At 45.6% G+C, this 15,377-nt stretch overlaps 1 protein-coding gene across 1 annotated transcript in view; it reads left to right on the forward strand.

Moving 5' to 3' along the window:
* The window catches only part of LOC115320225 (zinc metalloproteinase nas-14-like), a 100,071-nt gene that overhangs the window by 42,326 nt on the left and 42,368 nt on the right, over positions 1-15,377 (forward strand). The window contains exons 3-4 of the mRNA XM_040213241.1: positions 5,924-6,017; positions 10,193-10,310. Of these exons, the coding sequence (XP_040069175.1) occupies positions 5,924-6,017; positions 10,193-10,310 (212 nt within the window). The remainder of the gene's footprint in view (positions 1-5,923; positions 6,018-10,192; positions 10,311-15,377) is intronic.

The following is a 15,377-nucleotide window of genomic DNA, read 5'->3' on the forward strand; positions in this document are numbered from 1 at the left end:
TTCATTTGCATACTCATGGAAAGGCTCTAGGTAAGTGAAAAAAGGTGATAAATTCCCACTTGGCGGACGATAACAAACCGCAATAATACTATGGCCTATCACTAAGGAAAGCATGTCGTAATCTTTATGAACACAACAACAGACACTCAGCATCTCACAGGAAATATACGATTTAACCAAGATAGCCACACCACCTCCCCGAGACGCCATGCGATTAAAAAAATAGCTGTTATACATTGGCAACATTAACACGTCAGTAGTATTCGTAAACCACGTTTCTGAAAGCATAATTATATCAAACAAAAATTTGAATTGATCAAAAAATAAGACAAGCTCGTCTACTTTGTTTCGCGCTGATCGAGCGTTAATGTGAAAACGCTTAAAAAACTGCAATATTCACCTCCCAAAAAGGTTTTCACATTTGATGGAAGAAAGTAATCATCTGACGGAAAATTCATAGCGTCCATTTTATTATTCAACAATAAATTGGTGTTGTCATCCATTGCAAAAGAAAAAAAAAAAACTAAATAAGGCTGACATGACAAGCATCACGCAAGTTTCTGTAAGTCATCCGAAGACTTAATCACGTGCACACGCTCACGTTCCTTCTTCCGTACGAGGACGTTCCCATTTTTATACCAGGCGTAGCGATAGTTCGCTGTCTTTGCCCATTCCTTGGCCTTCCAGAGAAGCGCCCTTCCCTGCTTAGTCAAGTTTTCCTGGATGTAAATTTCATCTTTCGATGTCCTCAGAGTCAGCCGTTTACTCAGCCAATGATCCCGGGTCGTCTGATAAGTGAAACGAACAAGACGCCTGGAACTTTATCAGATCGGGAGGCTAGCCGATGAACTGCGGAAACTTCATTCAAGGTCAAGTCTGGTACATCAAGCTTTTTGGCGACTTCATTTACTTTTGCTAGCAGATCTTCTTTGTCTGCCTGGGGGATCCCATGGATTTCTAGATTCAGCCTCCGGCTTCTCCATTCTAGGTCATTGACCTCCTGCCTTAGTCTTTTTATCTCCCCGTCGGCGTCACGTTTTTCAAGCGTTTGATTGTTTTTGCAGTTTTTTGTCTCCTTTTTTTTGTTCGCTGATATCTTTTACCACATCGTCGTATTCGTCTGATAGTTCGTGCATAAACTTTTCAATGCCACCCACAGTCTCCTTCAAGTCCAAAAGGCTATCTGATTTCGCATTTACGGTAGCGAACATGGCCGCCATCCCAGGCTCTATTTCTTCTTTGCTGCTCAAACTGCCACCCTGGATTTCACAGTTTTGCAAGCTTGGCATCGCCATGATTTGCGGATAGCACTACCCTTTGACCTAAAGGTCGCGTCGTTGACACCGGAGCATGGGCTCACGTGATATGTGTATTCACATCCTGTACATAGGAGCCCTGAGTCAGCATCTGACACTTCTTCATTACATTTCGGGCACACAGTTTCCATCCTTTTGAAAGTACACAGTCTTAGCAAAAGCAGCAGCGGCAGCAGCGGCAGCAACGGCACGAGAAAGCCAAAATACAAGCGTAAAGAAATTGAACCAACCTGCAACGATAGTAGGTGCGATTAGTCCTCTGGCTGTACTAAGGTTGTGCGCGCTGCCGCCACTGCTGTCTGTTGCTTAAGCAAGGAGCAGACCCTTTCCACTGCAGCCGTTGATGACGTAGTCTTGCGTTGCGAACCTGGGCCGACTGCGGCCCGACAATGCTCGCACTTGGGTTGGTGACGGCCGCAGCACAAGATGGGTAGACGGCGGTTCTTGAATCTTGTGTGACGAGGCCTCTTTTCCGGCTGCAACGATAGTAGGTGCGATTAGTCCTCTGGCTGTACGAACGTTGTGCGCGCTGCCGCCACTGCTGTGTTCAAAAAGTTAATTAACAAATTTTAATTAATTAGCCGACTTACCGCAAAGATTAGCCACCCACACAATGTCCGCCTGGCCATATAACCCACTTGCACAAACTGCATCAGTATAGCTTTCCCTGTTATTTTTTAAGAAATGTGTAAAGATAAAAAAACATCCTGTATATATACGTATATACATATAAATGCATCTTAAGTTAGCTTGAAGTTGTTTCACCACGACGAACACGTCCCCAACGCTAAAAGCGTCGTTTCTTTCTTCAACAACCAAATATTCTAAGAACTACTTCCCGCAGCGCATGATCAATGCGCAACCCTTCCTTTTTTTTTTTTCTTTTTTTTTTTTTGATGTGACGAGTATAGATACAATAGTTCCCGCAGCTTCACGTCTGTGTATAAAACTAAAACCTGTAGGAAAACAATTTCACTGCTAGAATACAAAAGAAAGGCTGCACTCTACGACCATCCAGCCAATAAAGAGAAAATCATAATTTGGACAATAAACGTTTACTAATCTGAACTAGGAGATAATGACGGTTAGATATGCTGCTGGGCCTAGTAGGGCAAGAACCTTTTCCTGGAGGCCACACAAGCATAAGATCAAAAACAAGAGCTAAGGACGCCGCCTGGATGTTTATTACTCATGCTTCATACTGAAGTATCAGTCTGATACTGTTCATACCTTCCGTACTTTCAAACGCTTCGTGCTTGGAAGTACTAAACGCACTGGAAGGAAATGAAATTATTTTTTGTATATTCATTCTTTGCTCACTTTGAACCTGCAGTGTCATCAGGCATTATCAATAGGCGTAAGCAAACATGAAAAGAAACAAAAAACGTTCCGCACTGCGGTTTAGACGGCTTAAGATTCGGAGCATTTCATTCCTTGATGGTCTTGTCACAAGAAAATAATTATGACTCAATAATGTTTGCTGCATAGCTCGCCTACTGTTTGAATGTGGTCATGACGTTGTGGAATAAAACTGGGAGTAAAACATGAGACAAAGTATTAATACCGTTGGGTTATGGCAGATACAAAAAAGAAAGAGGTACACCCAAGCATTCCTTAACATGCAAGCTGCTGCGTACTCTTCGTCACCGGTCGGCACGTGTGTTCCCCTGGTGACCTTGGACGCTCCGTGCTGATGGACACGCAGCACCATGGGGTGAGCGGTCGTGGAAACTGGCGAGCGCAGCGGCCATTGTCAGCCCCGTCGATGCGCGCCTGCCAACGTAACCGAAGGACACCTATTGGCCATCCCTTTCCCACCAACCTCTCTCACAACGCTTCAGTCAGTCAAGGAAATTATCTGCTGTTGCACATCAATACATTACCTGTCAAAACTGGGCTTGAGGGGGGAAAAATATACGTACCGTGAGGTGTTCATTGTTTTTTCTGCAAAAAGCCTGGAACTACAGAGCATGTTTTTCTCGACTGCTGCGACGCCTTCTTTTTCTGAGACGTCCTCCAGCAAACCATTAAAAAAGACTTTCCTTTAGCCCCATACGGAATTAGGTTCCTTCTCGTGGAGAAACAAGTTGAAATATCCGTTGACCTAGTCATGCTCCTGGGCCTGCATGCCATATGGAGAAATGGAATGGCAGTGAGGCATGCCGACATTGATGCCCGACCCATACGTCTGTATTTCATAGAATCTGTCTGCAGACTAAAATTTCTGTACGCATATTTTGGATTGCGCGCCTGATAGGGTTTCAATTCTAAACGCACTTAAGACCTTGAAAGAATTTTAAATTTTACGACCAACCATTTTAAATTTTAAATTTTACGACCTCAGCCAAAAGGCTCAACGGTTTCTGTTGAGCCTTTTGGCTGAGGTTTGCGGGCTCGCTGCTGAAACAGGCAAAAGGCATAGAGAAGAAAAAGACAGGAGTAGAGAGAGGTCGGGGGGTGGAAGCTCCCTACCTTCATTGCCTTTCCCGATATCTGAAAGAGGTCGGAGAAAGATACGGGGTCCCTGTTTTGTTTTCAGCGCCACAAAAAAAATGAGTCAGGCATGCGCGAGGATTAGTGCAGGTGCGGAAAAACGTCCGCAAGCTAAAGCGTGTTTCACATGCAGCGATTTTGGCCCTAAAGCGGCGCGATTTCCGCCGTCGCGGCGCTCGTGCCGCAGAATTGCTGGTGCTGGCCAGAGCGCCGCGACGGCAGAAATCGCGCCGCTCTAGGGCCAAAACCGCTGCATGTGAACTAGGCTTAAGTGGACAAAGAAGCACTAAACACCGTTTTTGACATGTACAACGAGTGTCGTCTATCGAATACGCATATCTTGTGGAAGATCCTATGTCGGTCAGACAGGAAGGTGTTTGAAAGACAGGCTGAGAGAGCACGCGTACTTCCTTAAAGCAACGGTAGGGGGACTTCTACCGCTACATTGCAGAGATTGCTTTTGTCTCCCCTCTTTTGGTGACGTAACTGTTGTGGGCAGACACCGGGAAAAAAATGACTCGAAAGATAATTAAAGCGTTCATTATCTCTTCGACGGCAGACAGATGTGTCAGTGAGCCATCGGTGGCGTTATCTGAGCGGGAGGTGCTGTATCTGCATTCGAACATGAGTGTGAAGTTTTGAGGCGATGTATCTGCACATCTGGTCGCCTGGTGGGCGCGTGTTTTAAATTTGTATGTGTGTTATCTGTTTAACAAGTTTCTTAGGTTCACTTTTCTTTTAATAAACTTCAGTAGCGAGTCAACCCTTGTCCTGTCGTATTCTTTACCTATTAAGTATTTTTCGTTCTTGTTCATCTGAGGCTGTTTTTAATCATGTTTAACTGTTACCAACTGGCCCAGATCACCACCCTGCTTCAGCTTAGTGGTAAGACGTCTGCCTTATACGCCGCGGACCCGTGTTCGAACCACAGTGAGGGCTTAGCTTCTTTTTTTCGAAAGTTTGCTTTGTCGAGGCATTTAACGATGTTTACATTTCTTTTTTTTTTTTTTTACTATTAACTCTGAAAAATACGAATGTTGCCGACGAAACTTCACTGAACTAAATGGTATGGGACTCAATTTCCGGAGGTGCATGGGGGACAGCGAGGCTAGGGTTGCCGGCTGGACACCGCGAAGCGGTGTGTACGACGGGGCCAAGTGGATTAATAGTTTTGTAATTAGCAGCCGCATACTGTCACCCCGAAGCGGCGGAAACATGAGCCGGGGGAGGGGGGGGGGGGGGGGCGGGCTTAACGCGCTCCCGAGTGATGCACAAGCCGTCCGAGTCCGAAATCCAAGTTCCCACGCGTTGCCGAGCAGCAAATCAGGGGTGAGCGCCGTTGCCAGGATGTCTATCGTTGCTAGGGTGTCCTCCTCTCCCTATTTTTCCACCTCGCGGCATTGGGGAACCAGGAGATCGGAAATACGCGGCCTGGGCACTTAGGTATGCCGACGATGACATGAGGACGATTTGGAGAGATAGAAGGAGGCAGAAAGGCTCGCCCCATGCCCTACGACGATCGTTGCACGTATTTTTCAAAATAAATCTCGCTCACGTTTAATTCTTCCTAATTGCGAAAACTGAATTCACGGCACAAAAAGCTATAAAAGACCGCTCCTAATTTAGTTTTAGTTGTTTTCTTGTTTTTTTAACACATGCACCACCGTCATTTGGCGATTTTTCACAGGAGAGTCTGTAATGAAACTACGCTTGTTTGGAGATTTCTAATTCATTTATACATTTTCATAAGTGACAACTAACTATTTCCATACCACTACTCTATTCAACGATGAATTTGAATAGTTGTCACTGTCTCGCTGCTTAAAAAGACATATAACAGCAGGGATGCACCTATTTGGTGCATTGACTCAAGTGGGGCGGCCACCTTTACAGTGCTGCTGCTGCATCACACTGATTGTCTGTACCTTTCCGCCACCCATCGGGCAGTGTTTTAAGTATAGGTAGAAAGGCTGCCAACTTACACAACAGTGGCACATCATACTTCGAAATGCTATGGCAGTTTTATTGTTGTCATTTTACTCACCGTCTTATATATGTTGAAGCTTACTTCTTGGAAGCTGTTAATTGTGCAGCGGTTCTTTCATTTATTGCAGGAGAAGAAGCGCTTTGACACTTACGCCGGGGTGAAAGACGAGACATTGCTATGGCCAGAAGGAAAGGTCTTCTACAAAATAGACAAAGGTTTCGGTAGGTTTCATTTACTTTTTGCCCATATCACATGAATGAGGCCCTCAAAGAGGGAGAACAAAAATAAATGCTTTTTCGAATGAACTCCGATCACCAACAAACAGGAGGGTCTAGTGGCGTTATGCTGACGGTATTGGTAGGGTGACGACATTGGCGCCCTGATATACACTCTTAAAGGGGCAACGATATTCGATTGGAATGCTTTTGTTGTTGTTTTTTTCCACTTTACATGAGTTTGCTCGCACTAGTGGGATACAAGAATACTCGCACGCAATGTCACTGGCCAAGAAACTCCTTTGTTGCGGTGAAATTTCAAAGAAAAAAGCGAGCGTTTTCATTAATGAGGTAGAGGGGCTTAGAGTGATAAACCGGAAGTTCGAAAGTGGCACTTTCGAAAACTCCCCCCCCCCCCCCCAAGTTGCCACCATGTTGTGCGCTAAAGTGACCACTCGTCACGTGACCTCACAAGAGCCGTGACGTCACCGGTAAGATGGCAGCGCCCAGAGCTGGTTGATGCGAGTTTGTTCGGTGCGCGGTAGTTGTGATGTGCCGCTGCTTGCCGACGATTTCGGATTTCTTCGTGCTCTCTGACGCAAATATATCGTGAAGATTTGAAGGAATGAGACTTTAGACCTTTTTTGCGCAAGATCATTCTGGATATTAGCACCTGTCAGACAGCATCAATCGTATCGCCGTAGAGGTGCTCGGATTCCCGGATGTGTCCGCGGATCGATAGAACTGTAGTGCTTTTAGAATAAAATGCGTTAAGTACAAAAATCGTTGCATCGCCCCTTCAGTCTGGTTCCGCGTAGTTTCTAGTCACATTAACGCTCCACATATTCTTTCTGGGACAAGGTAAACTTTTATAGAGATCGTAGATTATATGTAGAACACCGGCTCTTCTCGCTTTATTTTTGCTTTTTTTTAATCGTATGTGTTACGTAAATTGTTCCACTTACATGCCGTTCCACTTAAGCGCCAATCTGCTTAAAACTTTCAGATGTTTTTCTTCTTTCTTTTTTTTGCATTTATCGTTTACAATGAGCAATGATCTGAAACAAAAATCTGTATAAACTAAAAGTATAAATTATCTGAAACACACTTTCGTATAAAATACGAGGCATGAGGAACACGGTTCCTCCTGGTTAAAGGGGCGATGCAACCCTTTTTGTACTCTGCGCAAATACCGCTTAAAACGAATCCCTGACGTTAAGGACCTCTGAAAAACCTGTTCTTTTTTCACCCCTCGCAATCGAAGTCGCATAAAAAATTAAAGAAAAACAAGCAGCGTTCACCCCCCAACTCGCAGCCAGAACAAGCGATTACGTGATCAGGGGGGCTAAGCTCGCCTCCGGCGGGAATCTCTCCGATGCCACGTCACGAGGGAGGGGAGGAGATTCTTTTGACTCCGCCCCGGCGAGTTTCCCACTCCCCCTCTTACATTTCCGACCCCCCCGGCGGCGGCGAGTTCCCCAGCGTAGCTCCGATTTTTCCCTACGCTCCGCAGTGAAGGGTTTTTATTTTATTTGAATCGGGGGATCGGTGGCCGGCTGGGCTAGCGCACACTAGAGCACTATATAGCTCCTACGGAGCAGAGTAGCGCAATCCTTTGAACCCCGTGTTTTGCCGACAACATGGCCGACAGAGCGGCTCGGCGCGAGTCACGTGGTACTCAGGGTTCCAGGAGGCGGCCCACCCTATGGGAGAATACATGGAGATCGACATAACACGGCTGATTAAAAAACTAACGGCGAGTTCACATTTTTCAAAACTAGCCTGTCGTGAAGTTAGTAAAGCGCTAAACACTTTATCAAAGTTTTAATAATATCGGATGCGTATGCAAATTTTGAGAAGGCAATTTCCGAGGCAATGGCGTTTTAAGCAGACGATTTTTGCTCGCAGCGGAGATGGGCTTTTCGGGTTGGCCGGAGAGGGTCACGTGAATGGTGTGACGTCGCCGTGTCGTCTGCTGCATGATGCCGCTCAGGCAATTTTTAAAAAAGAGTTACGTCCTTGTATGGCACAAAACTTATCGCATATTATTCTAAAATTAGACATGAGGAAGATACATAGAAAGGCGGGACGTCCCCCCCCCCCCCCCTTTCTATGTATCTTCCTCATGTCTAATTACCGTTACCAACACGCTCGTTTTGTTCTTATTCTAAAATGTTTCATTATTCTGTCAAAAATGATTTCGATTCCGCACATCCTCACAAAACTGAAGAAACAACGATTTTCTCACGTTCCCCATGCATTTCTGACCGCAGTTGGAACCCCCGGGCGTTCGCCGCTAGTCGCCGAGAGACGGCGTTCTAGATTGCGCTACTCTGCTCCGAAGGAGCTATATAGTGCTCTAGCGCACACCAGCTCGGAGCACGTCGAGCGAAGGGTCCGTTGCAGAACCCAGGATGCTGGGTTCAATCCCCACCCCTGCCCTTTTCGATGTTGATGAGCATCGTACCGGCGTGCAGTCGTGTAACACTACTGCGGGATGGACGTTAAAGACCCCAGACTAGCGGTTGTACTGCACTGGCTGAATTTCTCATCTACAGCTGGGAGAATCAACGCCCGTTGAGGCAGACAAAGTTTTAAGCGGTATCAACATACATACAGCCCATTTTTTTTATTTAAATAGTAAATGACAAATAAGAATGGGTAACAGCAGGGATGCTAATTATACAAGCATTGCTTGGATATGGGCTAGTTGACTAGACATTGTGATGGTTTGCTGCGCCACGAAGATGCAAGAAAAACGCTCTTGATAAAGATATAAACTAAAGCAGAGTATAGACGAAAAAGAACATACAGGAATGGCGCAGACTAACAACTGTGTAATTTCTTTCTTGTCTTTCTCCCCTCACACAGCCACAATATGTTTTTTTTTAATAGGGTGCACGTGGAGCGAAAGCTCGCGCTGCAGAACCCAGGATCGTGGATCTCGATCTGTTTTATCAAGGGGCCTTAGGGGATTCATCCCCACCCCTGCCCTTATCGATGTTCATGAGCATCGTACCGGCATGCGGTCGTGTATCACTACTGCGTGGAGCACGTTAAAGACCCTAGGCTAGCAGTCATACTGCACTGGCTAAATTGCTTATCTACAGTAGGTGACAATGTCGTAATGTTCTGGCATGTTCTCCTGCTGTATAAACAACTAACGGCCAATTTGTTTGTCAAAATACGGTGTGGAGGGAGAAAGATGGGAAAGAAATTACACATTTGTTAGTCTGCGCCATTCATGTTCATTGCTTTTCTTCTATTATCTGTTTTAGTTTCAAATTTATCAAGCACGTTTATCTTGCATCTACGCAGCACAGCAACCCATCAAAATAATTGTAAAAGCCTGTAGGTAATGGTAAATTGCGTTCCTGGTTGCAGATTGCCGTAAAAACACATTTGTTTCTAGGATACACTTTGTAGAATTTGGATTAAGAATTCACGACGGGGACGACGGTCCATTCTCGGCTCCATCGCCTCAAGCCCGGTTCGCCACGCAGTTCATCGCACAGCCACCTTACCACGTCTTTCGAGAGGCGATAGTGTTGTTGAAAATCAACGTCGTCCATGTCCAACACATTGGCGTGGTTTAAATACCTATGCCGACGGCAAAACACGAACGAAAACGCTGCCATTTTGGACGCTTCTCCCTGATCTCGCGCCCAACTCGCCCAAACTCGCCTAGGTCGGAGCCGGCAAGCTTTTACCATCCGCGGCGGCTTTTGCCACGTCAGAATGACGTCACCGCATCTCGCCGCGAGTTCCGAATATGCAACTCTCCGACCGCCTCAAACCCTCCGTTTAACGTCACGATCTAGGGAGTGTCGGCGCGTGTCGTCATGCACGGCGCCGACCAATCGCGGCGGTTGGCGAGTTTGGCGGAGAACTCGCCTCGATCTCGCCGCGCCGAGCTTAGCCCCCCAGGGGAGCCGATAATAATACGCCAATGTTGACCATAGCCACGCGCTGGGGTTGGCAAGGCACATGACACGCGCGGAGTTCCAGACATTGTTGAGCGGGTTTCAGATTGTTGAGCGGGTTTTTTATGAAGTGCCCGTAGAACTGTTTGATTGCGCCGAGCGGCACGTGTTTATTAATATTTATTTTGTCTTACTCGGTACTTCTTGTTTCCTCATCATCACCCTCCCCCCCCCCTCCCCCCCCCCCCCCCTCTCTAGATTCAGACTCGGACAGAAAAGTCATACTCGATGCCATGGAGCTGCTGCAGTCAAAAACGTGCGTAAAATTCATCGAAAGGACAGACGAAGAAAACTACGTTTTGATTGCGCCCAGACCGTAAGTAAGCCTCAGCGCCATATACATAAATTGTGTCGTCATCTGGGGAAGGTTAAGACAACTGAGACTACTCCAACAGGTTTGCATTTGAGCTTTATTAGTGGGAGCCTTTTCTGATGCCGAAATAAAGTTCCGCTAGGATGTCCCCATTCAGCTCTGACATTCAATGTCATATTCCTATGGTCCTTCGCTTAGTAGTTATATCTTTCGAAAATCAGAGGATAAAAATCGGGCTCTTTGTTCCAAGTTGGTAATCGCGGAGAAATTAGGTTTTTCTCAAAACTTCTCTCAGTTCGGCGTTTTAGATTTCTTTTTTTATATAAGCATTTATAATTAACAATATAAGAGTATTGAAGAGTTTAAATTGATGAAATTTTTTTTTTCACTACCAAGCCATCAAGATACGCAAGACAGCATTGTAACATATGAGGTCACTTCATATTTCACCTTCTTTTCTGTAACTTCATGCAAGTTACAAAATCGTCGGCATGCGCGGCACCTCTGTTTACATCCAAGGCCTGTCCGGGTTTTGGACATCGAATTGAGGTAACTTTTCTCAACATCAGCTTTCATTATCAATGCACAGCACTGTCAGTGGTATCGTCTGCTCCTTTCGAAAAAAAAAGTTGTTCATTCTTCTTTATTATTGTGCTACACGCAATGGAAATGGAAGAAGGGCAAAAGGTTATCCGCAATGGACATAAAAGCGACATTCGAGTAATCGATTTGTCAGTGCAGATTAATGAAGCCAAAAAGATCTAGCATTGTTTCCGAGATTTGAAGCTAACGTACGAGCTCCTACCAAGGTTTCATTTTATAAAACATTAAGTTGGAACAATGTAATGCTGAAAATCGTAAAATCGATTTATAAATTCGGGGAGAAATTTGGCTTTACTGCATTTTCAAAAGACTTGTTCGGGTTGTAAATATCGAGAAACATCGAGTTTTACCTGCAAACGAGGGACCGAGTGTTTTCTTTTGAGGCTATACATGAACTCAACTCTGCTAGGCCACGCCCCGGTGACGGCGCGTCGGGCTCACTTCCGGTCCGGGGCTGTGGGCGGAAGTCACCGTGCGAACATGCATTCCTGTGTTCTTTTGGAAGAAACAGACAAAAAACCTGCCTACTCGACAAAACGCCGCTACGGGGACTGTAGCAATAGAGTCTGGAAAGGTTTGAAGACCAGTTTTCATGTGTCTTTTCCCTCCTCCGTTCGCCCGAGAACGTGGATAATTGCCGTGAAAACGGCTAACCAGAGGCTGTCGAACTACGACTGCTTGTGCAGGAAACACTTTGACATGAATTCACGGATACTTGTGGTTGTCAGATTTATTTGTTTCTTTCCAATATGAACGAAAGAAAACCGCCAAGTTGTCCGGACCATCCGCGAGTTCAGTGCGTCTTCAAATTGAAACAATAGAGTTATTATAATGTACGCTAGAGGTTCAACTGGCACTAGTGTCTATGCGACTTCCGCGACGCAAATTGAAGCAGACAGCATTCAGTCTACTTTTGCGGTGCTCCTGTGCATTCCTATGGGAAAACGCGCGTGCATTTTGTCTCTTCGCCGGAAATTAACACGGAACACTTTGGTTATTTGGGTCGTACCGAGTAGCATGTACCTTGATTAAGACTGTAAAAGTGTAATTGCTTTAGTTAGCGCATTTTTCTTCATCAGTGAACGGTATTTAGCTTCGCTACATTTCAGTCCCAAACGCGTGTTCCGCAGCAAGTGTGTAAAAACAAGCGACGATTCAAAGCAAAATTACAATCGAAACGAACGTAGAGTGTGTTGAAGGCTCGCCAGCATTCCGGTGACGCTTGTATATTTATAATAATGATCCCGTCGTGCATGAGCGGATAAAAACCTTCAAAACTTAGATTATAAAGTCCGTGGGCTATGAAAGGTGTCTCTTCGTATTGTTTTCTCTACCGGGCAGCTTTTATCGAGCACTTGTTCTCAAAGCTATCGAGCGCGCGGGTGATATTTTGAACGTAGAACAAGCAGCTTCGCTTAGGGCAGAAAGAATAAAGCGGTACTTACTTATTTAAAATCGGAATATATTACGTGGCTTTCAACTTATTTTGATCCCGCATGCACTAGTAGTTACTTATTCAGTGTTACTGCGTAGTTCTTGCCGTCTCTCTTGATTTTCCACATGCCCTTCGCTCGTTTGGCGCGTATATCCACCACGCTGAAAAGCACCGACGTCGTGTTCGCGCTAACAGTGTCCGACAGTGCACATAAATACACGTCTGAAGCCGTTTTAGCACCGGTTTTAGTGCAATGAATCTGAAAAAAAAACGCCGTAACTGACCAATTATTTCGTCGGCCCGACTGAGAAATGTTCCCAGCTGCCTAGTATGCACGAATTATTGGGGATATTAACTATTTTGAACATGATTGTAAACCTGAGACTGGGACACCAGCTCGCCTGCACTCTGACTATTTTTTCGTTAACTATTTTGATCGAGCGCAGGGAGAAAATGCACTCACTATTTCCGATAGAAATGCATTGCCGGAAGTCCATTTTCGACCGGTTGCTGTCTGCTTCAATTTGCATCAGCACACAAGCGCCATTTGAGCCTCTAGCGTACATTATAATAACTCTATGATTCAAACAGCCGCCTGATCATTCGAAATGTCGTCTGCTCTTTCAAACCCGTCTGCTTTTTGTTGTCCGCTCGTTCAAACAATAGCGGCCCGTAGACCAAACGTTGGCCCGGTGATTGCAATAAAAAGTAATTGCAGGTTTCAAATGACGTTTAAGTGGGATCGGTCTAAACAGTAGATACACGATGTTATTCATTGGTACCATGCCATCACCGACTTGTTACGCCCGATTCAATGGACCTTTTCCGAGAAGCGTTCTGCGCACGCGCGAGCGCCCGATGCCAAGCGGCGGAAATCGGAACGAGAAATCGAGAAAATTCGGAAGGAGGTTGTATATCAGCAAGTAGAATTACGTAACTGCAGTATATATATAATTGTGTTACTCAAAAAAAGAACGTAAACGGAAATGAAAATATGACGTTTGGGTGGACGCCACGGATTCCCCTCTTTAAAGTCGCGCTGGGCACGCGCAGCTGCTCAGAAAGCGAAGAAACTGGTAGTGTAGCCTCCATAATCGATTGGTAGCGCAGGTAGGTCACTTCTTCAATTTTTAGTTCCTGCAGCCACCGCCTGGTGCCGTCGGTATGTGGAAAAGGTCCATTGGTCTGTTTCCACTTCCGATTTTCAGTATCGACGTCGATCATCGCCGCTACCGTCTAAATTCTTGAACCAAAAGCGACGTCGTGACCTATAATAGCGAGAAGAGTCTCGTTGTGGTTTTGCCGTCCATTCTACGGCGCTCGCGCGAATAAATCGCCGCACGTCAAATTATTTACGGAAAGCGTTTCGGCGTAACGACCCTTGATAATTTCACTCAAGTGACTAAAGTGCTAAGACATTGCTATGAAGATGTAGAATTGACAATTTCAACTCGAAAGAAAGTACGGAGACTCATGAAGACGCCAACAACGTGCCATTCCAGTGGTTTGTTGGCGCAAAACGCGGTCCTTCTCGCCCACACTCCATTCCGCATGCGTTCGAACTATCGTTTCAAACTTGTCTGCTTTTTATAGTCTTCTCGTTCAAACGACAGCGGCCCGTATAGGCCAAACCTTGAACCGTTAATAGCGATAAGAACTAAGTGCAGGCCTCAAAAACATTTTAAGTTTGAAGGCGGGTTGGGGAAATTAGGCTCAGTGTAAGCAGTAGATACAAGGAGATGTTGATCATTTCTACCATGTGGCCATCACCGACTTGTAATGCGCAATTCCACTTGCGATTTTCAGTATCGACGTTTATAACCTCAGCTACGGTCCACGCTTTTTCAGCCCTACTGACGCCGCGAATAAAAATGGCGAGCAGAAACTTATCGTGCAAGTCAGGCTTTCGCGCTCATTCTGCGGCGTCCACGCGGAATGAATCGCCGCACGTCAGCTTATTCACGCAAAGGTTTGCGGTGTAACGAGCCTCATTTATTTACTGAAGCCCCCCAGGTAGTCAGGCACTGTTAGGAAGACGTAAAGACAATTCCAATGCGAAAACGAGCACAGGGACTTACACCAACGCCGACAACATCGCCTTCCAATGTTTTTTTACGGGGAACGGCGAGCCAGGGAGAGCTCCTTGCCCACGCTCCATCGCGCATGCGCGGCGCCGGTGGCGTCCGCTAGGGGCGCTCTGGTTTGTTTGTAAACATGAGTTGGCTTATGAAGATTTTTATTTTTTTTTTTTAAGCCGTGAAGGTTACATTAATGCGGTGTGTACAGGTGAGTTACACGGCCAGAAAGTCATATTATAGGAGGCTAATCGTCACGCTAATTCGAATAATTAACTAAGATTTCTTATTTAAAGAGGATTTGCTATGATGCTAGCTGGAAATGTTTCTTATTTTACACAAGCTTACTTGCACTAGTAGGACTCAATCTACGTACACTCGCACGCAACGCCATTGACCAAGAAGCTTCAATCTCGCTGCGTAAATTCAAGGAAAAATGCGAACTTTTTCGTTCGGTCTCTCCTTCGCTAAACTTGATGACGAAGTTGTGGGGAGCGCATTGTGAGCAATGCGATTCCTAGGATTTCTTCATCAAGCTTTGCGATCCCCGTGGTGTCGATATTTAAAGGGATACTACAACGAAATTTCGGCGCTCATTTTTTGGTCTATATGTGTTCAAAAGAGCAGTATCACTTGGAACATGCCAATATCTTGTTAAAAAAGTCTCGAAAAGGAATTTTAAAACGAATTAAACGATTAGCAAAGAGTACCTGGTGGATGTCGCTAACGCCTCGTTTGTAATGCTCGTCTAGGAACCTTGACAGCTAGTGACGGAGGTTGTCTCGTCTCCGGCCACGACCAGAGCCACGACGAGAGAAAGGGGGAAGGAGGAACTCCCCTCTTCCCGAGAATCCCTTTTGTGTGTCGCAGAAGTCGCTATTGTCCCCCTAGAAGATTATAGAAGATTAACCCGTCACTCAAAATTCGTACAAAAGCAGCCGCTTCGGTGGCTGGAAC

This window comes from Ixodes scapularis, unplaced genomic scaffold (assembly GCF_016920785.2).
Source record: "Ixodes scapularis isolate PalLabHiFi unplaced genomic scaffold, ASM1692078v2 PGA_scaffold3__209_contigs__length_174095766, whole genome shotgun sequence".
NCBI lineage: Eukaryota > Metazoa > Arthropoda > Arachnida > Ixodida > Ixodidae > Ixodes > Ixodes scapularis.